This window comes from Falco biarmicus, chromosome 5 (genome assembly GCF_023638135.1).
Source record: "Falco biarmicus isolate bFalBia1 chromosome 5, bFalBia1.pri, whole genome shotgun sequence".
Lineage (NCBI taxonomy): Eukaryota > Metazoa > Chordata > Aves > Falconiformes > Falconidae > Falco > Falco biarmicus.
The window spans coordinates 20,791,693-20,815,775 of NC_079292.1; the positions used below are offsets into that span (position 1 = coordinate 20,791,693).

A 24,083-nucleotide genomic window follows, 5' to 3' on the forward strand; every position below is an offset into this window, starting at 1 on the left:
GCAGGCTGGCTGTGCACTGTTTGCCTTTCCATGAGCACGCTCCCCTGGGGGTTGTGAAAACATGGTGACCTGCTCTGGAAGGTCTGGAAGACCAGGTCAGGGGTGCTTGTTCTGCTCTGCCAGAAGGGCGGTTCAGAAGCAGATATCTGGGCTGTTGTGGTGGCGTGAGCTCTTGCGGCTGCAGGGGGCTGAGCAAGGAGGTGGGTTGCATGGCGAAACCTGCTATTGCAGGGGAGTGTTTTCCCTAGAGAGGTGTAGAAAGAGGAGAAGAGGGCCAGTGATCTGGTCCTGCCCCAGCCCTTGCAGCCTGGAGAGAGGGTGGGGATGTGTTGTGTTCCCTGTGCCACTGGGAATGAGCTTAGGTCTGGGAATAAAATGGTATTGGAGAAGAAGCAATGAGACTGTGCCTAGTCTGTCTGTCCCCAGCCCTTCTACCAGGAGCCATCAGGCCTGCTCACACTGCCTGGGCACTCCCTGTCTGACAGGAGAGGCTGCGGAGCTGGTGCTGCTCCTTTGCCTGGCAGCGCTGGCTGGGCATGGCACAGGTGAACAGTTCCGCTCTGGTTGCGTGGTCCTGGAGAGCTCTCGTGTGCTACATTCCAGTGCAGGTCTCGCGGCCAGCCATTGAGGAGTTGTTCATGCCAGCTGTTTTGGCAGGTCTCATCCCTCCCCTTAGCCTGTGGCCCCAGTCAGGCACACGGTGTGTGTTTGTTGCAGGGTCTTCCTCCCTCTTCCTGCAGCAGCCTTGCTCCAGCTGTGCTGCCATGAGGCAGTGTGCCGTGGTAGGACACACTGCCCCACTGGCTGCGAGGGTTGTGCCAAGGGCACGGCGGCCTTGGCCCTGTGCACGGCAGGTATTCAGGCTGCTGCCGGCTTGGAGAGGCGGCACGCAGCTGGCTTGTCCTTCACACTTGTGGTCGCCTCTTGCTTGGGTGGATGCCCAGTGACTGAGTCTGTTTTCTCTTGCAGAGAACGATCTCGCTGGGAGCAGGGGACAGGCAGGTGATCCAGACACCCATCAATGATTCGCTTCCTGTCAGCAGCTGCAGCGTGGCCCTGCTCTTCCGCCAGCTTGGTGAGACTTCTCCCCATGCCTCCTTCTCATCGCATCCAGTGCCAAAGCCAGCTGGCTGAGTCCTGGGCTGGAGTTCCTTGCACGTCACTTCCCACCGTGCTCCTGAGCCTGGCTCGCCAGCTCAGGGCTCTCTTCCAGCTGCAGCCACCTCAGACTGAGCCCTCCCTGGCCCCGCTTTGCCTTCCCTTTCCCAGGAGGGCAGGAGTCTGGCAGCTCGGCTGCAGACGTGTGGCCAGATCTCATGAGAAACAGCCTGGGTAGCAGGAGGGAGTGCCCAGAGGTGTGCTGCTGGTAGCCCTGCGCCTCTGGTTAAAGGACACTGGCAGCTCAAGGGAGCTGCTGAGCATCTCTCAGAAGAGGGGCTTCCTTGGGGGAGCGTGTACCTGGGTGGCCCCAAAGTGGCTCTTCAGGAGGGTGTTGAGCTCCTCTGTTGGGCAGAATGTGGAGATGGGGGGTGGGGATTGGTAGTCTCTGGTGGGGTATGAGAGGGGAACCCTCGTTTCTGAGTGCTCTTGTCTCCCTTTCTTCCCAGGCATCACCAATGTGCTGTATCTCTTCTGTGCAGCGCTTACTGAACACAAGATCCTGTTTCTCTCCAGCAGTTACCAGAGACTGACCGATGCCTGCCGGGCTCTCCTTGCACTTATGTTCCCCCTCAAATACAGGTGAGGGAACCCACAGCTCCTCGAGCCCCTTGGTGCTCCAACAGCACCCCAGAGCCAGCTGGGGCACAGCTGCCTGCCAAGCCCATGCTGGCTGTCCTGACTCCCCTTCGCTTCACACCCTTGCTGCCTCCTAGTTTCATAGCTGGTATAACTGCATTTTGGGCACTCTTGGCAAAGCGTCAGCTAGGTGAATGCCCACAGATCCTGGCTGTGCTAAAAGCCCCTTTCCCGAAGCCTTTGGCATGCACAGCCATGTAATTCCAGAGTGTGTCCACGGCAGCGAAAGGGTGTGAACTTCCCACCCTTGCCTCCCTCCTCTCTAGGGCAAGACTGGAGCTCTAGCACTGGAAGCACGGAGTGAGGCATTATCAGCAGTGTCTGTAGCTCCAGGAGCAGCTAGCATGCACTGTTCTGAGCTGTGGCAGCTCTTGACAGAGGGAAGCAAACCTGTCAGGCTGTGGGACATGGTCCAGCAGTGCGTGATCACCCCATGGTGCGTGTGGGAGAGGCCAGAGGTGCTTATCTCTCCAGAATCCATCCCCTTTCCCTTCTCTCAGCTGTGTTGCAGCAGAGCACAGAGCCCCAGTGCATCGCTTCTGCTGGCAGCCCTCCATTCCAGCCCCAGGTGCAAAGTCTTGCTGAATGGAGGGGCTGAACACTGGGAGGCTTCCAGAAAGCTGTGGTGCAAATTCTGCCCTCCCTAGAAAGGACATGTGCATACAGGGCTGTTGTTAAGATGCCGGTGGTGGTGGCCAAGCTGCCACGGTGATTCCTATGGGATGGCTGGCACCCCCCTTGCCCCAACCCTGGGGAACGAGTGATGCTGTTGACCCACGGGGCCTGGCCAGGGAAGGGGACACTGGCTCACTGACTGGGCACCACTGGGGCTGTTTGCACATCACCCAGGTAGGACAGCCAAGGTAGACAGGCCACTGTTGCTGCCAGTGCCTGTTGCACTGTTTCCACACTGGCCTGCCATACCCTGAGGCTGCAGAAAGGCTATTTGTATTTCAAAGAAAGCTTTCTTTTGGAGTTCAGTTGCTCTGCTGGAAACCTCTCCCTCGCTTAGACTTAGATTATAAGACCAGGGCCAGAGCATCTTAGAATCACAGAATGGTTTGGGTTGGAAGGGACCTTAAAGACCATCTAGTTCCACCCCCCCTGCCAGGGGCAGGGACACCTGCCACTAGACCAGGTTGCTCCAAGCCCCATCCAACCTGGCCTGGAACACTTCCAGGGATGGGGCAGCCACAGCTTCTCTGGGCAGCCTGTGCCAGTGCCTCACCACCCTCACAGTAAAACATTTCTTCCTAATATCTAATCAAAATCTGCCCTCTTTTGTTTTGAAACAGTTCCCCCTTGTCCTATCACTACAGGCCCTACTAAAAAATCTGCCAGTGTTGAGGATGATGCTTGGGTAGAGAGCAGGGCTCAACTGGCTACAGCGATGCTCTTTTTTGGTTGCAGTTTCACGTACGTGCCCATCTTGCCTGCACAACTCCTTGAGGTACTGAGCACGCCGACACCCTTCATCATCGGAGTCCACTCCATCTTCCAGTCGGAGACGCAGGAGCTGGTGAGACTTGTGTACCCTGTCCCTTGTGCCAGGAGCAGAAGCAGTTCAAGGAAGCAGCAGAGGTTGTGTGCCAACAGTCTCAGATAGCAGCAAATGTTGTTCTGAGGGTGCCTGGGTCAGCAGGCTGAGCGCGCCGGCTTGCACAGGCTCTGCTTGTTCGGGCTGGCCAGCCCAGGCTGCAGTCCAGGCGTGCCGCACAAGCCGGGCAGGGCTGGCTGGGCCCTGCATCGTGGGGCTCTGGGCTGCAGAGCCTGCACACAAACAGCTGGGGTTAACCGAGGGTTGGATTTGGAAAGTCAGCTGGCAGCGCTGGTCCCAGAGGCTGTGTTGGCACTTCAGACTTCAGTTTAGAAACTGAATTAAAGCAAAGCGTAATGAGTCTGATCTAAACTGAAACAAGCTTTTGTGCAGCCTTTTGAACGAACTGCGGCGCGCCGCTTTGGTTAAGCAGGATCACCTCTGTGTTGGGCCAGGGTCAGTGTTTTCACAGCTCACCCAGGCTGATAAGGTACCGAGGGGTCTGGTGTCACGGAGATGTGGCATGTGCCTGCTGAGCAGACCTTCATCCCTCTCCTGCCAGGTTGTCCTCCCCCTGCCACCTTCGTTGCAGGAAGCGATGGGTTCCCTTTATAGCTTGTGTGTTGGCAAATGCAAGGGTTTGGCGATGATGGATAAGAGAAAATAACCACTGAGGGCTAGTAGACTGCTCACAGAAGATGGGAGAGGAGACAGACACCATTCCCAAACCCTCCTCTCCTGAGCTGGGCTTACTCCCTTGCTAGCTCTCCATCACCCAGCAGGAGGTGGTGGGGAGGGTGTCTCAGAAAGCCTGGCTTTCTCTCATGCCTGTCCTGCTTCTTCCAGCTGGATGTTGTTATCGCAGACCTGGACGGTGGGACAGTCAATGTCCCAGAATGTGTACATATCTCCCTGCTCCCTGAACCACTGCTCCAGCAGACCCGGGAAGCCCTCTCTATGGTAAGTGCTGCAGCCTTTCCCCCATCCACAGGGTGTGAGCACCTTGGGAATGACACGCTTCCAGGGGTTGCTGGGAATGGAGCAGCAGGGACTCCTCTGAGAGCAGAGGTCCATACCCTGGGAGTCCTGCTGGCCGTGTCACAGGAGACCTTTCCTGATCCTGATGGTCTTCGGTGCATGGTAGTGCTGGAGTCGGGGGTTCTTCTGCCAAAGGTTTCTGGGAATCGGGCGGCTGGCTCCCAGCCTGTGGGCAGGAAGCAGCTGCCGCCCTGAAGCTTTTCTGGCTGCTCATGTCTTCCCAGAGACTGCTGGCCATGTGAGAGTGGGCCCAGGACAGCCGTGCCAAACAAATGCTGCATGCCTCAGCTTCTGTTCCTCGCCTGTGGCTGGGGGGAGATGGGGGGGGTGGCTCTATTGCAGCCTCTCTGTGCTGAGCCCCCAGCCCTCCTGCGGCATACATCTCCCCAGCAGAGCTGGAGTGGCTCCCCCTTCCCCACTGCCCTCAGCCCACCGAGCTGTGCCCAGGTCTGGGCTCTGGGCAGCGGGGCTTCACAAGGAAAGAGTCAGGCCTTGAGGCTTCCCTTGCACAGCAGAGGGTTTTTTGATACCTGGTGGTTCCAGCCATGTAGGTTTGTTTTCAAGCCCCTCGGACTTTTTCTGTGGGTGCTGTTGGGTCTCTGGGGAATGATGCTTTGCTTTTTCCAGCTGTGAAGGTAGAGACCCCCCCCAGGCCTGTGCCTGAGTGTGCTTTGTGCCTTGTCTGTGCAGGTCTTGGACCCAGAGCTGGAGGTGGCAGATCTTGCATTCCCCCCTTCAACGATTTCTGCCTCTTCTCTCAAAATGCAGGTGAGCGGAGCGGGGAGGAAGGGGGACCCCTCCTGCGAGGCTGCTGTCCTTCCTGGGACACCCTGTTTCTTGGGCGTGGAGCAGACAGGCACAATTTCAAGCCCATCTCCATCTTGATGTTGCTGAGGTTAGGAGGCAAAGCGCAGTACAGCCAGGTCACCGAGGCCACAGCTCTGAGCCATGGCCTGGAAGCCAGCAGTGCCGTTTCGGTAGCTGGCCCATGGACAGGGGCTACGGGGTTTACTGCTGCGCTGGAGAAGGGACTGGAGACAGACACCAAATGTTCGGGCACTTCAGCAAAGCCCGGGGCTGTGAGAGCTCCTTTTTCCTCTTGTGTGCAGCATCGGGGATGCTGTGCAGGGGGGACATAACAGTGAATCCAACCTTTTTCTCTGGAATCTCTGCTGAGTTTCCTGCCCTGCTCAGCAGAACCTGACCCTGACACGTGGTTTGATCCCCTTGCCTCTTTGCTGGGTGTAAACTCCTGCCCCCATGAGCTGGCTTGTCTGCACCCTCTGCCTGACCACACTGACTATGCTGTCCTTCCCTCTTCACAGGATAAGGAGATCCGTGCTGTCTTCCTCCGCTTGTTTGCACAGCTGCTTCAAGGCTATCGCTGGTGTCTGCACATAATCCGCATCCATCCTGAGCCAGTCATCCGATTCCATAAGGTGAGGTGCTGGCACGGGCACGGGCACACGTGTGCAGGCACCTCTGGCATGCCGGGTCCACCAGCCTGGCCTCAGTCTGACGATGGGAAGCAGCTCCCAGAGGGAAAAGAGCCACTTCTGGGAGTTGTGTGGTGGGGAAGGGAGGAAGCTTTTGGGACCTGGCCAGCAAGGGAACGCAGGGAGCTTGTTTCTGCAGTGACTTGGCTCCATCTGCTCTACGGCCTCCTGTCCACACGGCAGAATTGTTTTTTCATTCTGTCCTATGGAATAACTTTTTGAGGTGGGCTGGGCAGAGGTTGGGGAGAGCTGATCTGTGGAGAGGTGTGCACTAATACAGCTGTATCTTGAAGACAGTCCTGTGTTTCCAGCAAGTGACCTGTCCTACACCAATCCTGGGTCCACCTGCATCCCGTGTTTGTCCTTGACCATCCCCAGGTCTCACGGGTCAAGACAGCACTTCCCTGTTTATGCCTGTGGGTGGTCAGATGCAGTGCAGCTGGTGTCCCCTGTGCCTGGTGTCAAGCAACCTTTGAGGCTCATGGAAGCTGTCCTTCACATCCTGGCCTGGAGCTAGGGATTTTCTTAAGATCTGGGAAGAGAACGAAGGCAGGGCCTGCCTTCCCTGGTGCTTTTGGGGTGTTAGCTGTACCAGAAAGGCTGGGAGGGCAGGGAGAGCAGGGAAAAGTTTGAAGTGTTTGGGTACCCATGGAGGAGACCTAACGCAGGAGAAGGCAACAGACTGTGGGAGCAAGAGTAGAGGGACTCAAGTGTTGCAGCTTGCTGTGGCCACATCACACAACCTGCAAACATCTGTGCCCTCCCTGCTGCATGGTCAAGGTCACTGAGGACAAGCAGGCAGGAGCCTTCTTGTTGCCTGTGCCTGCCTGCTCTGCCCAGCCTGTTGTAAGGCCAAGGGGGCAACACCTTGTACCTACAAAAGTGTGCCAGGAGAGCGCATGCAAGCACGCACGCACTGTGCACGGCCTGGACTCGTGCATCACCGGTGCTGCTCTGCACTGTAAAATGCCTTGTCTCTGAGTCAGCAGTGTGTTCATAAGAGTTTTGAGCTATATTTTTATGCTCAGTAAAGATTCCCAACAGGTGCCTGACAAAGATTCACTAGTGCCATAAAATCATAAACATGCAGTAAACGTGAGAAAATGTCCTTTCATAAAACTGCTTTACAATGAATAAAGCATAATGAACTTCCATTTCATAAAAATCACTCTGTGTAGCAACAGTATGCAGTACAGAATAACCTGAGTTTCACTTATTTAGCTGCTTTGGTCACAGCAACATCTGTGCTTCTCTCACAGTGGGTTTAGGGCCGCGGCACTCAGCAGTCCATGTTCTGGTGCAGTGCCTGTGACTCCAGTACCAAGCTCTGCACCTCTCGGCTCCTTCCCCTGGAAAGAGGCTGCTCCAGCTCCTCTGCAGAGGGGTGAGGAGGGCGAGTGTAGGTGGCATAGTGGTCCAGAGGTCTGTAGTGTCGTCAGGGCTGCGGATGAGCAGTCCCTGCGTAGCATCCTCATCCTGTCCCACTCAGCGAGTCAGTGTGCAGCGAGCGGGCAAGGGTGTTTGGAGGAGCAAAAGCTGTTCCCCACCAGCTGCTTCTGAAGGCAAGTGATGTGCCATAGCTGGTGGTTCTGGGTGGGGTCAGCTCCCATGCTCATCTGCTGAGGGGCGAGTCCTAAGGGCTTTCTGCAGACGCAGGAAACCTGGTGCTTTGGGCTCCTGGGGATGGTGAGAGGTGCCTTCAGAGCCATGGTCAGGAGAGAGGTGAGGTGAACAAGCGTTGTTCAGGATGAGGTCCTTAACACAGCTCCCAAAGGACCCTGTGGCCGCTGTGGCCCTGCTTCCCCTGGGGTGCACACGGGGGCTGATGCTGTGCCTTTCACTTGCCATCAACTGTGTCCTGCTGCAAATGCTCCTCTCGCTTGCAGGCCAGAGGCACAGGTTTCTGTGCAAACTCTGTCCCTGTGCTGACGTTGGGCAGGGAAGGAGATGGCATGGTCCCACTGCCACCCAGGCACCCGCTCTTTGCAGCGGTAACAGCATCACCCACACTGCCATGTCAACTGGAGTGACTTATGCCTGGGCAGCGCTGCTGACGAGTGTGCGCTCTCCCCTCTTCCAGGCAGCCTTCCTTGGGCAGAGGGGGCTGACGGAGGATGACTTCCTCACCAAGGTGCTGGAGGGCATGGCGTTTGCTGGCTTTGTGACTGAGCGGGGGGCCCCGTACCGCTCGATTGACCTGTTCGATGAGGTAAGCAGCAGTGTGGGAGCAGTACCCCCTGCCTGACCATCCCACACATCCTTGCTCCGCTCAGCTCTCCCTTCCCCTGGAGGGAGTGAGCCAGGAATCTGCAGTAACACTCTGGCTGCGGCATTGCACTGTGGGTTGGAGCCAGGGGATGCGAAGGGTGGCCAGATCCTGTCCAGCAGGCAGCTGCTCCTCTCACCCATCTCTTCCCCCAGCTTGTGGCTTACGAAGTGAAGCGCATGCGTGCAGAAGAGGGGAACAAGCAGAAAATACTGCGGCACATCAAGGAGCTGGCGGAGAAACTTTACAAAAATGTGAGTCTTGGAGACCCGAGGGATGGGGCAGGGAGAGCTTGGGTTGGAGCCCTGGTTGGTCTGTCCTCCCTCCGTAAGCTTTTGCTGGGACTGATCCTTGTGGTGGGTGATCCTGTCCTACCCTGTGCTGTCACATGTGGCAGGGCACCTGCTGATGTGTGCAGAAGTGTCTGGCCTGGTGTGAGCTGCTCCCAGGAGTGGGATTCCTCGGTTTCAGGTGGCCTGGGCATCATGCACTCCATGCCTTTGCTCCAGAGCAGCAACGGTGCTCGTCTGATCCAGGGCAGGCCAGTGAAGGTCCTCTGAAAGCAGAGCAGTGCCTGTGGGGCTCTTGGCCATCTCAGGATGGAGCTCCTGCATGGTGCTTTGCTCGTGGCTGTGTTCAGGGCCAAAGCGAGCTGTTCTTGCAGCTTCTGGGAGCAGAGCATGCCAGCACTGCTGCCCAGACATCCTGCCCTTAGGGCTGTAGGTTTTTGGGGGTTGTAGATACCAGCTGGGAGGCCATTTGGCCTCAGAGCAGACGAGGTTGCTGAAGGCTGCCTTGCTGTAGCTCCTGGCCTGGGAGAGGACACATGATACAGACGTACGCCTGAAAAGAAACTGTCTTTGCTGTGCCAGGAGAACCCGTACCCCGCGGTGACCATGCACAAGGTGCAGAAGCCCACGGAAGGCTGTCATCTGCGCCTCCACCAGAAGCCTTTTCCCCACTTGGATGAGGGGACAGTGCAGTGGATCATCGACCAGGCCACTGCCAAGCTGCAGACAGCTCCTCCTGCTGTGAAGGCAGAGAAGAAATGCATGGTGCCATCGGGACCCCCCATTGGTACGTGTGTGCAGAGGGCCTTTCCCTGTGGTGAGAAACCCTGCTCAGGAGGAGCTTTACCATGGTGTTGCTGGCTCCTCTTCATACTACGGCATGTCTGAGGGTCCCACATGAGCAAAATGTGCCTTGGAGAAGCAGCAGCACTGTCCTTGTCAGCTTCTGCCCCTTGGGCTGCTTAGAGCTCCTTGGAGTCTTACCAGCCAGTGTGAGAGTATGGGTGAAGGCCCCGTAGTATTCTTCCAGCATGAGCTCTTGGAGCCTAGACCCTTGCCCTTGTGGAGCAGGGGAGGGGGCACCCGTCTCTCCCCTCCCAGGGGTGAAAGTCCTGCCCTGATGGAATTAACAGGCAGTTCTCTCCCCAGCTGCCATCATGGAGCGCAACGGCAACGCCCTGGCCAACAGTGCCCGTCGCCTGGAGGTGGTCAGGAACTGCATCTCCTACGTCTTTGAAAACAAAATGTTAGAAGCCAAAAAGGTGAGGGGGCCCCTGAAGAGCTGGTGGTTGAGGGGGGGGGAGCCGGGGGGTTGCTCTGCTGCTCCTCCCTGGCAGGCTGGAGTGGACATTCCCTGCCTGTGTCCCGATCTCTGCTGCCCAGCTCTGTTGCCATATGTTCTCCACTCAGCACTGCTCCTCCTGGTTGTGTTCCTGGGCTTTTGGCTGATCACTCCACTGCACCAGCTTAGCACTATTTCTGTGTCTCCCGGTGCCCCACAGGGTCTGTCCCGCAGAGATAATGGGGCTGAGGTCCTGAGCAGGAACCTCCCAGGGCTGTGCTCCAGCTGGCCAGATGCGGAATTTTGCTCTGGTTCGCCTCCACATCCGAGTGCGGATGACTGTCTGTAAACACCCTGGTCTCAGCCAGCACAACCAGGACATGAAGCCTGTCCTGCACCTCCTCATTGTGTGCTGACCTTGAACTCACTGCCTGACCAGAGCTCCACTGGGCCCTGTCTTTCTGCTACATGACTTCTTTTTTGCTCTGCAGCTATTCCCTGCTGTGCTGCGTGCCATGAAGGGCCGAGCAGCCAGGCACTGCCTGACCCAGGAGCTGAACCTGCACGTGCAGCAGAACCGGGCGGTGCTGGATCACCAGCAGTTTGATTTCATAATCCGCATGATGAACTGCTGTTTGCAGGTAGGAGAGAGCTGGGGAGAGTGCATCGCTTCAGAAGGAGCTCGTCTCCCCATGTGGGAGACAGCACCGTGCAGGAATTGGAGTGGATCTAGGGGGTCTTGCAGCAAATCCCCTTTTAACATCTCTGCTCTTCCCCAGGACTGCACCGCCATGGATGAGCATGGGATTGCAGCCGCTCTCTTGCCGCTGGTCACCGCTTTCTGCCGAGTGAGTACCTGCAGTATCCTGACCCCCTGTGCGGCCCTTGCAGACTCGGAAGGCCTTGGAGGCCACAGGCTGAAGGACAGGGAGCCTGCGCTGCAGCCAGCCTGAGGGCGTATTGTCCCCTCGGTGCTTCTCAGAGTACAACGTCCTGCCCAGTAGCTTTCAACCGCTTGCGAGGCTGGCCAGGCTGGCTGCACCAGTCTTGACCCAGGACTCCAAAGATAGCTGGAACACCTGCGGGAAGGGCGCTCAGAAACTGGGGCTGCTCCAAAGTGCCAGCCCGATCTGTTGGTCGAGCTGGGCTGAGATAAGATTCTACCTCCTGTAAAGCATCCGTAGCGTGAGGCCCTGCAGGGCTCTGGGTGGGTGCTGGGCAAGTCTGAGGAGAGTTTGCAGGGGATGCTTGGAGGAGCTGCGATGCAGATATCCCTCCTGCAGGCCCAAGGGTATGTTGCCACTCCCAGCAACAGGCTAGAGCAAGGATTGCCTGGAGAGGAGACCTTGGCACAGAGGCCGTGTTTATATGAAACTCTTTTTCCACCTTTTGCTTCCTCAGAAACTGAGCCCGGGCATCACGCAGTTTGCCTACAGCTGTGTGCAGGAGCATGTGGTGTGGACCAACATCCAGTTCTGGGAGGCCATGTTCTACTGCGATGTGCAGAACCACATCCGAGCCTTGTACCTGGACAACAACGAGGAGAACCACATGGATGAGGTGAGGAAGTGGCCACAGTGCCAGTGTCCCTGCAGAACTGCTGCAGCTCTCCCCAGAGGTCCACGGGCTGATAAGGATGCTGAACCAGCCTGAGGGACTACATCCTGGTTCTGGGAGATTCCTGTGGGAACAGTGGGGTGAAGGCTGGCAGGTCCCCTGTCCGTGCAGACGGCTGACATCTGCTTCCAACTCCTTCAGGAGAGCACAGAGGGGCCACAGGAAGCCAAGTCTGCCCTGGAGATAGCGTCGGAGCAGCTGAGGCTCTGGCCCACCATGAGCCGAGAGAAACAGCAGGAGCTCATACAGAAGGAGGAGAGCACGGTTTTCAGCCAGGCCATCCACTACGCCAACCGCATGAGCTACCTGCTGCTGCCTCTTGACACTAGCAAGAACCGCCTGCTCCGCAGCTCTGGGCTGGGGGACGTGGAGAGTGTCAGCAACAGCTTCGTCACCAACAGGTGAGCAGGGCTGGAAGGCTTGGTAGGGCTGTGCTGCAGGGGCACCAGAGCAACCAGAGCTGGGGATGGGAGCTTCTTGATGCGGTGCCTGGGGCATCTGGATCATTCAGCTGCCATCGGGGTTTGATGCAGGTTGCAGTGCCCCAGGGGTGTTTTGTATTAGGAGTGGAAACTCCTCTGGCCTCTGCTTCGTGTGAGTTACAGCAGCGGAGAGATGTTCTGGGTTAACTCTTCCCTCCTCCTGTACGGCAGCATTGCTGGCAGTGTGGCTGAGAGCTATGACACAGAAAGTGGATTTGAGGATGCAGAGAGTTCTGATGTGGCCAACTACGTGGTGCGATTCATCAACCGCTTTGTGGACAAAGTCTGCACAGAGAGTGGAGTCACCAACGACCACCTCAAGGGGCTGCATGTCATGATCCCTGGTAATACACGTTGCGGCAGTGCTGGGAATGGGCAGCTGTGTCACCTCGCTGGGGACCCTTCCGTATCAACAGGGGGGGGGTCTGCTCAAGAGACGGTTCTGCAAGAAGCGGTGGGAAGGCCAAGAGAAGGCACACGCAGTGCTGCAGGGCAGGTTGGCAGCCTGCCTGGGTGGTGTGTAGGGCAGGACTTCGCTCACAGTCTCTTACCTTTGTGTTTGTCCGCAGATATTGTACAGATGCACATAGAGACACTGGATGCCGTGCACAGGGAGAGCAAGAGGCTTCCTCCCATCCAGAAGGTATGGACCTGGCCTGCCGCAGCCGGGGAGAGGTTCTGGTGCTGTGTGTGGCTATCATGTCCCCTTCCACTGGTCTGAACTTCCTATTGTACATCCCTGTAGCCAAAGCTGCTGCGTCCCAACCTGTTGGTGGGTGAGGAGTGTGTGATGGAAGGGCTCCGCGTGTACCTCATGCCTGATGGACGGGAAGAAGCTGCTGGAGGGAATATTGGTGGTCCACCTCTTCTCCCTGCAGAAGGAGCCATCTTCCTCACCACTTACCGCATCATCTTCAAAGGCACTCCCACGGACCCTCTGGGTAAGGGTCTTGCCTGCACCACATCCTCTGTCTTCAGGGGCTGATGATGCCTGGGGAGGAGGTGGCTGGTAGCTCTCCTGGAGCAGTGGCTGCAGCTCACCTTGTTGCAGGAGCTGCCGATAAGGGCCTCAGGTGGTTGCTTTGGGCGAGTGACGAGCCAGCACTAGGTCTTATTGGGGTCTGCCGCAACCACCGCAAGCTTGATGGTTGCACCCAGTACCACAAAGGAGGTGGTTGCTCTTGCTGTCCACCTTTGGCAGACGATAAATTACTCATGCCCATCCTAGGCATCATCTGCAAGTCGCCATGGACTGGCTGCAGTGTGCCTGGCTGCTTTATCCTACGGGGCTCTCTGTGGTGATGGCCACTGAGGAGACTGAGGCCACAGCGTGGCCTGGCTTTGTGCTGGAGCGAGGCAGTGGGATGCGGCTAACCTGTTCCCGTGCTTGTGCCCAGTGGGGGAGCAGGTGGTGATCCGATCCTTCCCCATCGCCTCACTGACCAAAGAGAAGAAGATCAATATCCAGGCCCAGGTGGATCAGTTCATCCAGGAGGGCTTGCAGCTGCGCTCGTGCACATTCCAGGTGAGACCGCGTGGGGCTGCGCGCTGCTCCTTTGCATTGCACTGTCTCAGCTGAGGAGCACGCTGCTGGGGAGACCCAGCTGGTATGTGACCACGGCTGGCACCATCCCTTGGGACAAGGCACTGCCCAGGCTGACGTGGTTTGGGGGGATTAAAGACAACCCCTTGCGGGTGACAGGGCACCTGAGGGGTGGAACCAGAGGCCCCCTTGCAGAGCAAGGAGTAGGCTGTGGTCCATAGCATGGTTTGGGTTGGAAGGATCTTTAAAGACCATGTAGTTCCACACCCCTGCCGTGGGCAGGGACACCTTCCACTAGACCAGGTTGCTCCCAGCCCCATCCAACCTGGCCCTGAACACTTCCAGGGATGGAGCAGCCACAGCTTCTCTGGGCAGCCTGTGCCAGCGCCTCGCCACCCTCACAGTAAAGAATTTCTTCCTTATGTCTAATCTAAACCTGCCCTCTTTCAGCTTAAAGCCATTCCCCCTTGTCCTATCACTGCAGGCCCTAATAAAGAGTCCCTCCCCATCTTTCCTGTAGGCCCCTTTAAGTATTGAAAGGCTGAGGTCTCCCCGAGACTTCTGTTCTCCAGGCTGAACAACCCCAGCTCTCTCAGTCTGTCCTCGTAGGGGAGGTGCTCCAGTTGCAGTCCTGTTGTATGCAGGATCAACTTCTTGCTCATTAGCTCAGGGCTCCTTTCCAGCTGCTCCAGTAGCTGCTGGAACACTGAGAAAGCGTGAGATGTCCCCACACAGCACCCTGGGAGGTGGTACTGCAAAACCTTGTAGCACATCTTGGAGAGAGATACCGTAGGGTGAGATGTGACAATGCAAGTAGTTACTCAACATTTTCCATCTTTGAGAGACTTATGGAGGTAAAGCAATGCTGGGAGGAGAGCAGCTAAAACACTGTCTGCGTGCTCAGAGCCGCGGTGACTGAGTCTAGGGACACAACAGGAGCGGAGGTGCTGGATGCAGAGTGCTTTGCAGGAGGAAGGGTGTGGGACAGAGTAACTGGCACGGACGGACAGACAGGGCAGCCTGGCCTGTGCCCGTCTCAGTCGCTGCTCCCGACTGGGATCTGAGCTCTTCTGCCCTGTGCTGTGGGAAGAGCCCTTCCCAGTCCCCTGGCCCAGCTGTGTGCCGTGACTGCTCTCTGCTGTTCCTGCAGTTGCTGAAGATTGCCTTTGATGAGGAGGTGGCTTCAGACAGCGCTGAGATCTTCAGGAAGCACCTGCACAAGCTGCGCTACCCCCAGCACGTGCGTGGCACCTTTGCTTTCACTGTGGGCCAGTCACCCAAGCAAGCCATGCAGCCCAAGGCCAAGGAGAAGAACCCCTCACTCAGGTACCCGTGCCATCGTGCCGTGGGGAGACCGGCACGTGGGGATGCGCTTGACCCTTTCGAGCACTGCAGGGCTTCTCCTCTCCCTCCTCCAGTCCACCCAGAGCGTGCTGCTGAGCAGGGGTCACTCGAGAAAAGCTGGGGCATGGACTCCTGAGCTGGAGGTCAGGGTCCCTGAGCCAACCTTGCTCAGACCTCTCCTTGCTCAGGATCTCCACTTGTTTGTGGGGGGACATGCTGCACGTGTGGTAGCGGTCTCCTGGCTCCACGCAGAGGACCAGTCAAACTCGAGGAGCAGGGTGTTTGCTTCAGTGGCATTCCCAGCCCTGTTGCCCAGGCCAAAACAGTGCAAGCCCCGAGGAGACGTCTCATGGGAGCGGTTCCAGTGGGCACGAGAGCAGACTCTGCTGTGCCGGAGGATGGGGAGTGCTGAGGGGCAGCGGCAAAGCTCTGCGCATGGTGCTGACCTGTGGCCAGACCCCGCTCCGGCACGTGGTGGCTAGGTTCAGCGACGCTGTAGCGCTGGGGTCTGGTTGGTGCTGTGTTCGCGCTTGGTGTGCCCTGGAGTCTAAGCATCTCTCCCGTGTGTTTGTGACTCAGCTCCCAGCAGGTGACCGATATGTTCCAGGGCCTGACAGTGGGGGTCATGTCCCTTGGGCACCTTGGCCATTCAACCACGTAAGATGCCTTCACCCTGGGCGGGAGCTTGCGAGGTGGCATTGGCTCAGGCTGCAGCCTTCACTGCTCCCAGGGTTTCTTCTCACCTGCTCTGCATGCGACCTGGGCTGTGGGCTTGTCACTCGGGGAATGCCCTTTTCCAAGCTGCCGGTCTGACGTTCAGGTTTGGGGTGTGCACTGTCACCGTCGCAGCACCGTGGCCTCCAGAGGCGGTTGGTTGGTCAGTCATCCTAGTGCTCTGTGGCGCACTGGTGGATCCCAGGACATGCTGAGGGAGCTGTGCCTGTACTGCTAACCTCCAGAGACCTCTAGAGCTGCCGGGTCCAGCTCTGGGCCTGGGCACAGTCTCAGAAGCCTGTCTGAACTTCAAGGTGTGCTTTGTCACCCCCCTCCGAGTCTGCTTCCAGTGCCCCACACTATCTGCAAATCTTGTTCCTCCGGTTAGAAAGCCCTCCCGTTCCTAGCCTCCATACCTGAGCGTTTTTTCTCAGGACGGCATTCTCCCTTGGTCCTGAGGCTTCCCCTCCCTTGGTAAATGTAGGGAGCAGTTGGATTTCCTCACCATCTGCTTTGTGAAGCAAAACAAGGGACCTGCTACTCTCACTCTGGCCCGTCTTGATAAGGTGAATTTCTAGAGATCTTTGCATCTGGGTTGGATGTGGCCTCTTCCCTGGCTAATGTATGTCCCACATGTCCTGCGTTTGTTCCCCTTCGAGCCCAGGGGCTCACCGAGACAGTGGTGAGCGCGAGGTCCTGTGTGCGGGCAGGCCATTCCTGCCTTCAGGAATTCCTGCCTGCTGGAGCTCTGTCTGCAAAGCCTGTTGTACCCATGCAGCCTAATCACCTGTGGGTTTTGGAAGGTGTCCCTTCCCTGCTTTCCCCAGGCTGCCCTCGGGAGTGGCTGAGCCCAGCTGCGCGCTCTCCCTGTCCCTTATGTGGCATTGAGCAGGTCACCTTCCACAAGTTGCCTCCCCTCTGCCTGGTGAGGAGCAGCCCTGTGTCAGGGCGGGCTGGCAGCATCCCCGGGGTGGATCCCCTGTCCCCTGCTGTGACTTGAGCCAGGCCGCTGCTGATGGGAGCTCCGATGTGGAGGTGATGGCATTAGAGCTCGGGACAAGGCCCGGTCACTGCTGATGGGAGCTCCCATGTGGAGGTGATGGCATTAGAGCTCGGGACAAGGCTGGCCTCCTGTCGGGTCGGGAGGCTGGGGCACCTGCTCAGCCTGGCTGCGCCATCCAGCCAGGAGAAGGCAAGCACTGTAGGCTCTTGTAGGCTCTGCCTCTGGCTTGGTGGCCTCCTACAGCTGAGAAGCCAGCTTCTCCCTACCAGGGAGCTAGCAGGTGACATCTCCCCTCCTGTGGTGACAGTGATTTTGACCCCATGCCTCTAGCCAGTGGTGAGGGATGCCTCTGTCTCTGCTTTGCTCTCGGTGTGACTGAGTGTTGGTGTCTCTAACCCTTCAGGGGCTGCTCTTCTGGCCGTGCTGGGCTGTGGTCACGCACGCGGGGGAGGTGGTGTCACCTGGCCTCAACTTCTTCTCTGGTTCCAGGACGCTCTCCAAAAACCTGGTGAAAAATGCCAAGAAAACAATTGGCCGCCAGTACGTGACACGGAAGAAATACACGCCGCCCATGTGGGAGCAGCGGAGCAGCCAGCACTTCCCAGAGGACAACGAGGATGAGATCTCAGGTTGGGAGCACCCTGAGCAGGGAAGGGAGGCTGTGGGGAGCGGGGCACTTGCTGAAGCAGGAGCATCTTCCAGCTAGGAGAGGTCTCGGCCATCGCTCTGCAGAGGAGCAGGCGTGGGAGCTTCCCTGGTGCAGAGGATCACCACTGGGGTTGTCTCTCCCAGTTCTCGACAGTCTGCCAGCTCTCGTGTGCTGGTGGTGGCCAGTTGGCAACTCGACATATTTCCAATATCTAGCAAGCCCTGCAGAAAGGAGCAAGTCCTTTGGTCTGTGGCCTCAGCTCCTCTGATGAAGTCGCAGATTTCAGCTGCAGCAAGGCAGGTTAGGTTACATGTGAGAAGAGGTTGACTGGTTTGAGAGTAACAAAGAACTGGAAGAGACAGGAGTCCTCTGCGTTGAAGACTACAACCTTTCCAGGTGGGAAGGCCTGTCAGAGAAGATGTGGTGGATGGGATTTAGGGTTTCAGTGGGAAGTGGTGTCTGTGGGGACCAGTCCCCCCTGCCACGTGTGAGGCGGGTCTGGCCGACTGACGTGGCCGATTTTCAATCTTTCCTTCTGTTCACTTCCCTTTGTTCACTCCCCAGTTTGTTTGCAGTGCTTTTCAGCTCGAGTTCTGTCACAACCATTACACAAGCCTTTGGTGTGTCCATCATTGAAGTTATTAGCAAAAAACACCAGCTGTGTTCAGGCCCAGAAGAGAGAGATCTTTCAGATCCATCATTGTTCTCTAGTTCTGGCATTAGGAAATGCGTTAGGAGCATTAGGAAAGCTGTGTGTGGAGGGCAGCCACCAAGGGTTGTGTCCACCTGACAGTGATTTTGCCTGGATGGAAGTGTTCCAGGCTGAAAGCCTTGCTGGAGCCGAGGTCTCACCTGTGTTGCCCTCTTCTCCCAGGAGGTTGCTCTCCTTTGAGGGAGGAGATGAGACCAGTGTGGTGGAAGAGCTCTGGGCCGATTGGTGCTGGGCTGTTCCTCATCTCTCGGTGGTATCATGCGATGTGAAAGCACCAAAGAAATCTGCTCTGACAGTCAGTACCCAGGCAGCTGACACTGCGCTTTTAACCTGTAAAAAAGTTACAAGTTTTGTAACTGACAAGTAAAGATGCTTGCTGCAAGGGGGAGACAGACTTTTTAGTAGGGCCTGTAGCAACAGGACAATGGGGAATGGTTTTAAGCTGAAAGGAGGCAGGCTTAGGTTAGATATAAGGAAGAAACTTTACTGTGAGGGTGGTGAGGCGCTGGCACAGGCTGCCCAGAGCAGCTGTGGCTGCCCCATCCCTGGAAGTGTTCAAGGCCAGGTTGGATGGGGCTTGGAGCAACCTGGTCTAGTGGAAGGTGTCCCTGCCCATGGCAGGGGGGTGGAACTAGATGGTCTTTAAGATCCCTTCCAACCCAAACCATTCTGATTCTAAGCTTTGGTGCCCAGCCCTTTGGACAGGGCAGCTGAGCTCTCCTGTTTTGGATGAAGGTGGTGGGAGGGAGCTCCTGCCCTCTGCTGTCTGCTTGGCTGGGAGATGCCTCCAGCCCATCCTCCAGCTGCATGTGGGACACCGTGCCTGTTGCCGAGGGCAGACCCAGGCTCCCCTTCTGTCTCCACAGTGTCTGAAGAGATGGACCGAAGCACTTTGACCCCCACTACCACCATTAAACCTTCAGATAAGATGACCATCAACCACCTGGTAGAGCGAGCCTGCTGCCGCGACTACCAGCGGATGGGGCTGGGCACGCTCAGCAGCAGCCTTACCCGCTCCAAGAACGAGCCCTTCCGCATCTCCACTGTGAACCGCATGTATGCCATTTGCCGGAGGTGAGCCTCAGTGGGGCCGTGGCCGAGGAGGGGGGTCCGCAGGGTCAGGAGAGGACAGCGAGGGTCTTTCCTGGCTTGTGGGAGCTGGGGGCAGGGCTTGCACCGTTCCCCCCCGGGCTCTGCAGAGCCTCCGCTGTCTCCTGCAGCTACCCCGGGCTGCTCATCGTGCCGCAGAGCATCCAGGACAACACGATCCAGCGGATCTCCCGCTGCTACCGCCAGAACCGCTTCCCTGTTGTGTGCTGGCGAAACTCCCGCACCAAGGCCGTGCTGCTGCGCTCGGGGGGGCTGCACGGCAAGGGTGTGGTGGGCCTCTTCAAGTCCCAGAACGCCCCCACTGCAGGTGCTCGTCCCCTCTGCCCCTGGGCAGCGCCCGTGCCGGGAGTGGGCTGCAGACCCCTCCTCGGGTCCCGTGCCGGTGGCAGAGTGGTGACGCTCGTGGCTCTCCTCCCAGGCCCCTCGCAGACGGACTCCACCAGTTTGGAGCAGGAGAAGTACCTGCAGGCTGTGATCAACTCCATGCCGCACTACGCCGACGCCAGCGGGCGCAACACACTCAGCGGCTTCACCTCTGCGCACATGAACAGCTCAGGTGAGGAGCGCGGCCACCGCTGCAGAGCAGCAGGGATGCAGGAGGGCTCCTGCTGGTGTGCGCAGGGCCCCCGCCATGGGTCGTGCCGTCCGTCCCCGAGCCTGGGCAGCCAGGTGAGCTGCTGTCTCCAGACTCCCATCGGAGGAGGCAGCAGAGCCTTTCCAGCGTGCTCTCCAGAGCTCCCAGCTCCAGCTGGGCCTCCGTGGCTGGTGGTGGGAATGGGTTTTGGGAAATCCGGTAGCCCTGGACCTGTGAGCACTGGGAGCCCCAGACTGTGCTCGGATCCAGGTGCTCGCTGAGGACAGGGTGGGGACAGATCCTGCTAGCTGCGACCTCGGCACCCTTTGCAGCCCAGCGCAGCGAGCAGCAGTGCTCGGGGTCTGCCACGGGAAGCCTTGGTAAGTCGCTGCCTCCCTTGCCTTCCGAGCAGCCTGTCGTTTCCTGCCGGGGCAAAGCTGCCCGTGCTGCCCTGCCGTGCTCGGGTGTCATTCATCCTGTGTCTCAGCCATTCCACCCCATCGCTGCTGCAGAGCTGACTGAGGGCCAGAGGGACTGGGGGGGAACAGCCGAGGGCTCCCTGCAGCCTGGGGAGGAGGCAGCTTGCTGAAAGCCCCTCTGAGGCCTCTTCCCTGGCGTGGGGGGACGTGCCCGGAGCCACGGCTGAAGGAGAGAGGGTCAGAGCGGCATTGGGGGTGGCAGGGGAGAGACCTGGCGAGGGGGCTGCCGGACTGTGGCAGTGACTGGGTGATCCCCCCGCAGTGCAAAGCGCCTGGGGCAGAGTTGCAGGAGGGACAGGCCCCTGCTCACACGGCTGCGCCTGGTGCCTTTTTGCTGTGGCTCCAGCTGGAAGGTGTTTCCCGCACGCTGGCCTCCTGGTCCTGGCCCCGGGTGCTCCTGCTTGCTGCTGCTTTCTCTCTTTGGCCCCTTCCCCTCCCTCCCGAGCAGTTGTGGGGAGGCAAGGAGGGAGGGCCCCTCTGGAGCAGCACAGAGGCCGAGAGCTGACATTTTGTTGGTGCTACAGATTTCTCCGACAAGAGACAGCCTAAGCTGGGATCGCTCATGAAGCAGGTGATGGGAGGGAAGGACGATGGGCCTGGTACTATTAGCCGCGGAGGTGAGGACATGCGAGTGAATTCTGCCTCGTGGGGGCCTGGCAAAGGCCCCCGGCTCGGGGCAGCTGCTGTAGAGTAGATGCTTCCCCTTTGCTCCCCCTGAGCTCGCTGCCGTGGGGCAGCTGCAGGGAGGGAGGGAGGGACCCGCTGCAGCACCCCAGAGCCATCTCATTCATCCATCCCACTCATTGCTCCAGTTGCTTCATCTGGGTCCCCGGGCGCCTCTTCCCGCCCGGCCCGCATCTGCCCAGCGAGAGCGTGGGTCCGCCTCGCCCCCCTGCCCTCGCTGAGGTTGCTTTCGTCCTGTGCTCTCAGGGCTCGGTCACAGAGCTAGGGTCATCACTCTCTCCACCCCCAAGTGCGTGTCAGCGAAGGGCCGCGAGACGCCCCGAGGTACGGTACCGCCAGCCGCCTAACCGCCACCCGGGTGCTAACCTCACCGACTGACCCCCCCACACACACACTCCAACCCTTCACATGACTAATGCCCCAGTAACCCCCCACCGCAGCCCGCTAACGCCTCCACTGAGCATGTCGCCGGCTTGGTCCGGCCCGCGGTGCCGGTGGTAAGTACCGGGCCAGTCCCCAGCTGATCCCGCAGTGTCCTCTCAGGTTTGCTTTAGGCTCCTTGCGCATCTGCTGGTGCTTGGGTGGTGGTGGCCAGGGACGGGGTCTGGCTGGTGGGGAAGGGGCAGGTCCTGGTGGTGTGGGCGCAGGAGTGCACTGTGGGCTGCGCAGGTGATGGGGCGTGGAGCTGCTGGTGTTGGTCTCTCCATCCACCAGGCAGGAGATCCTACAGCACCCAGCAAGGAGAAGGAGCAAAAGCAAACCTGGTTCCCAGCACCTTCCCGGCATGTGTTCCCAGGGTGCTGGGGTGACAGCAGCTCGGCTCCTGCTTTCGTGGCGAGCTGCTGGCTCCTGGGCCAGCCCGGCTGGGGGGGACGCAGATGCCAGCACAGCCCCCGAGCCAGCCAGGGGCCCCCAGCCTAACTGCTGGCTGTCTTGCAGGCAAGTGGGGCAGCATCCGAGCCGGCGGGCGCATAAGCAGCTATGCCCTGAACATGGAGATCGGGTCACGCCTGGCCGGGAAAGACCTGCTGGGTGCCCAGCACAACGGCACCCCCTCGGAGGCCAGCTTCCTGCGGCAGCACCGGGCCTCACTCTACATCATCGGGGACAAGTCACAGCTGAAGGTAACCCTGACACCTGGCAGCAGCATCCTTGGGAAGGATGGGTGGTGGTGGGTCTGCTCAGGGGGTGTCTTGGGGTGATGCTGATCTTCTCCTCCCTCAGGGGGTGAAACCGGACCCGCTGCAGCACTGGGAGGTGGTTCCCATCGAGGTGTTCGACGTGCGGCAGGTGAAGGCCAGCTTCAAGAAGCTGATGAAGGCCTGCGTGCCTGGCTGCCCCTCCACTGACCCCAGTGTCGCCTACCTGCGGTCCCTGGAGGAGTCCGAGTGGCTGTCCCAGGTCAGTTGTCACCCAAAGCCTGGAGGGGCCCTCGTCCGTAGGAGTCTTTGCTGTTGACTGTTGCTCTTGGCAAAGTGAGAATGGGGGTCCAGGTGCCCTCTCCAGAGCATCACTGTGGCATGAAGTGGGAGACGCTAAGGGAACAAGGTTGGTGCAAGAAATGAGGATAGAATAGTCCAGAGTACCGCTCTGCGGCGCTGGACACGAGAGCTGCGGGTGTCTGCGGCAGCTGCCGGCTGGGGAAGCGGGGCAGGATCTGCATGACGGCGGAACACTGTGAAGGGGTTGGTGTAGGCCGTGCCAGCAGTAGCCAGGGTGACCCAGGGAGCTGCTGCTCTGTGGGACTGGTCCCACTGTGGAGCTGCTGTGGGGCTGGACCCTCTGGCTGCTGGAGGGAGCGAGGGACCCACAGCTCCGCTTGGGGTGCGGCGGTGGTGCCCCGCTGGCCTTGCTGTTGCTGACGAAGGGTGCTGCACAGGGCCTGAACACGGAGGCCTTGTGTTGTGGCCCTGCATAACCTCTGTGCTCTGCTTCGTTCGGCTCATCCGCTTCCACGAGAAAGGGTGGCTTTGCACGACGTCCAGCAAAGGAGTTTGCTGCACTGTAGTAACTCTTGGCCCTTGCCTTGGCAGATCCATAAGATCCTGCAGATTTCGGTATTGGTGGTCGAGCTGCTGGACACGGGCTCCTCTGTGTTGGTCAGCCTGGAGGATGGCTGGGACATCACCACGCAGGTAGGAGCCCGACAGCTGCCCAATGTGACAGCTACCCGTGGCTGTCTCCCCACGAGCATCTCGAGCCCCGCTGTCCCTGCAGGTGGTCTCCTTAGTGCAGTTGCTGTCGGACCCCTACTACCGGACACTGGAGGGCTTCCGCCTGCTTGTGGAGAAGGAGTGGCTCTCCTTTGGGCACCGCTTCAGCCATCGCGGAGCCCAGACCCTGGCCAGTCAGAGCAGCGGTTTTGCCCCCATCTTCCTGCAGTTCCTGGACTGCGTACATCAGGTGAGCTCCAAGTGCGCCAGCTCTGCACCAGCTGGCTCTCCCCCAGCACCAGGGCTGGCTCCTCGTGTGCGGGGAACGGGTCTGGAGTCAGCCTGCACTTTGTGGGTCCTGGGAGGTCTCACCCGTGCTGCTCCTTGCAGATCCACCTGCAGTTCCCTATGGAGTTTGAGTTCAGCCAGTACTACCTGAAGTTCCTCAGCTACCACTACATTTCCAACCGTTTCCGGACATTCCTGCTGGACTCTGACTACGAGCGCATCGAGCTGGGTGAGGACAGTGCACAGGGCCTGCAAGTGGGTGGCAGCCCCACGCCTTGCCCCAAATAATGTCCCTTCCTCACCCTCTTCTCCACAGGCCTCTTGTACGAGGAGAAGGGTGAGCGGAAGAGCCAGCAGGTCTACAAGTCCATCTGGGATTACATTGACCGGCTGAACAAGAAAGCCCCCATCTTCTTCAACTACATGTATGCCCCTGAGGATGGGGAGGTGAGAGCTGCGCTCCTGCCCTGTGTCCGCCCAGCCCAGCTGAGCCCCCGTGTGCCAGAGGGCTTGGACAGGGCTTGCCGGGGCCACTCCAGGGTCTCCTTGCTTGCACGAAGCCGAGCAAGCATCCCCTTGTTGGCTGGACCATGGCATTCGCCCACCCGGGTGGGCTCTCCTGCCTGGCTGCCATGCCGGAGCCCTGGGGAGGGTGTCTGCCACTGCGGGGGGCATATGGGACGAGTCAGGCGCTAGAACTGTGTCCCTGCAGAGGAGCTGGGGTGACGCAGGTGACGCTGCAGAGCGCAGGTCCCCAGCTGGAGCTGTCAGGGTCTCATTTTTTGCTCTTCACCGCCACAGGCTGGGAACATCCATCCTCAGGAGCTTCTGGGGCCGGGTGGGGGAGGAGGTGGGGCGCTGCGCTCTGCTGATGTGGCCAGGCTGCAGCAGAGCAGCTCAGGGCTGTCATTTGGTCTGAGCCCAGTCCTGGCCCAAAGCTGGGAGCAGCTCTGCCTTTCTCTGGCCCAGCATTGCCTTTTCCTTCCAGCGTCAGTTGCCTCTTGTTACCGGTCAGAAAGCATCGC

General features: G+C 58.9%; 1 protein-coding gene across 10 annotated transcripts in view; it reads left to right on the top strand.

Moving 5' to 3' along the window:
* The window catches only part of SBF1 (SET binding factor 1), an 87,787-nt gene that overhangs the window by 60,002 nt on the left and 3,702 nt on the right, over nt 1-24,083 (top strand). For 3 of the 10 annotated variants that reach the window (XM_056340323.1, XM_056340325.1, XM_056340324.1), the window contains 32 exons: nt 970-1,075; nt 1,608-1,740; nt 3,208-3,316; nt 4,181-4,294; nt 5,063-5,140; nt 5,698-5,811; nt 7,949-8,077; nt 8,290-8,388; nt 9,007-9,211; nt 9,574-9,686; nt 10,198-10,347; nt 10,486-10,554; nt 11,108-11,266; nt 11,465-11,724; nt 11,977-12,149; nt 12,375-12,448; nt 12,551-12,746; nt 13,203-13,330; nt 14,499-14,674; nt 15,272-15,349; nt 16,899-17,038; nt 18,637-18,844; nt 18,991-19,187; nt 19,299-19,436; nt 20,458-20,550; nt 20,864-20,941; nt 21,557-21,741; nt 21,842-22,018; nt 22,651-22,752; nt 22,835-23,020; nt 23,161-23,287; nt 23,375-23,505. In XM_056340323.1, the coding sequence (XP_056196298.1) occupies nt 970-1,075; nt 1,608-1,740; nt 3,208-3,316; nt 4,181-4,294; nt 5,063-5,140; nt 5,698-5,811; nt 7,949-8,077; nt 8,290-8,388; nt 9,007-9,211; nt 9,574-9,686; nt 10,198-10,347; nt 10,486-10,554; nt 11,108-11,266; nt 11,465-11,724; nt 11,977-12,149; nt 12,375-12,448; nt 12,551-12,746; nt 13,203-13,330; nt 14,499-14,674; nt 15,272-15,349; nt 16,899-17,038; nt 18,637-18,844; nt 18,991-19,187; nt 19,299-19,436; nt 20,458-20,550; nt 20,864-20,941; nt 21,557-21,741; nt 21,842-22,018; nt 22,651-22,752; nt 22,835-23,020; nt 23,161-23,287; nt 23,375-23,505 (4,425 nt within the window). The remainder of the gene's footprint in view (nt 1-969; nt 1,076-1,607; nt 1,741-3,207; nt 3,317-4,180; nt 4,295-5,062; nt 5,141-5,697; nt 5,812-7,948; nt 8,078-8,289; nt 8,389-9,006; nt 9,212-9,573; nt 9,687-10,197; nt 10,348-10,485; nt 10,555-11,107; nt 11,267-11,464; nt 11,725-11,976; nt 12,150-12,374; nt 12,449-12,550; nt 12,747-13,202; nt 13,331-14,498; nt 14,675-15,271; nt 15,350-16,898; nt 17,039-18,636; nt 18,845-18,990; nt 19,188-19,298; nt 19,437-20,457; nt 20,551-20,863; nt 20,942-21,556; nt 21,742-21,841; nt 22,019-22,650; nt 22,753-22,834; nt 23,021-23,160; nt 23,288-23,374; nt 23,506-24,083) is intronic. The other 7 variants (XM_056340327.1, XM_056340331.1, XM_056340333.1 and 4 more) reach the window with 5 other exon arrangements.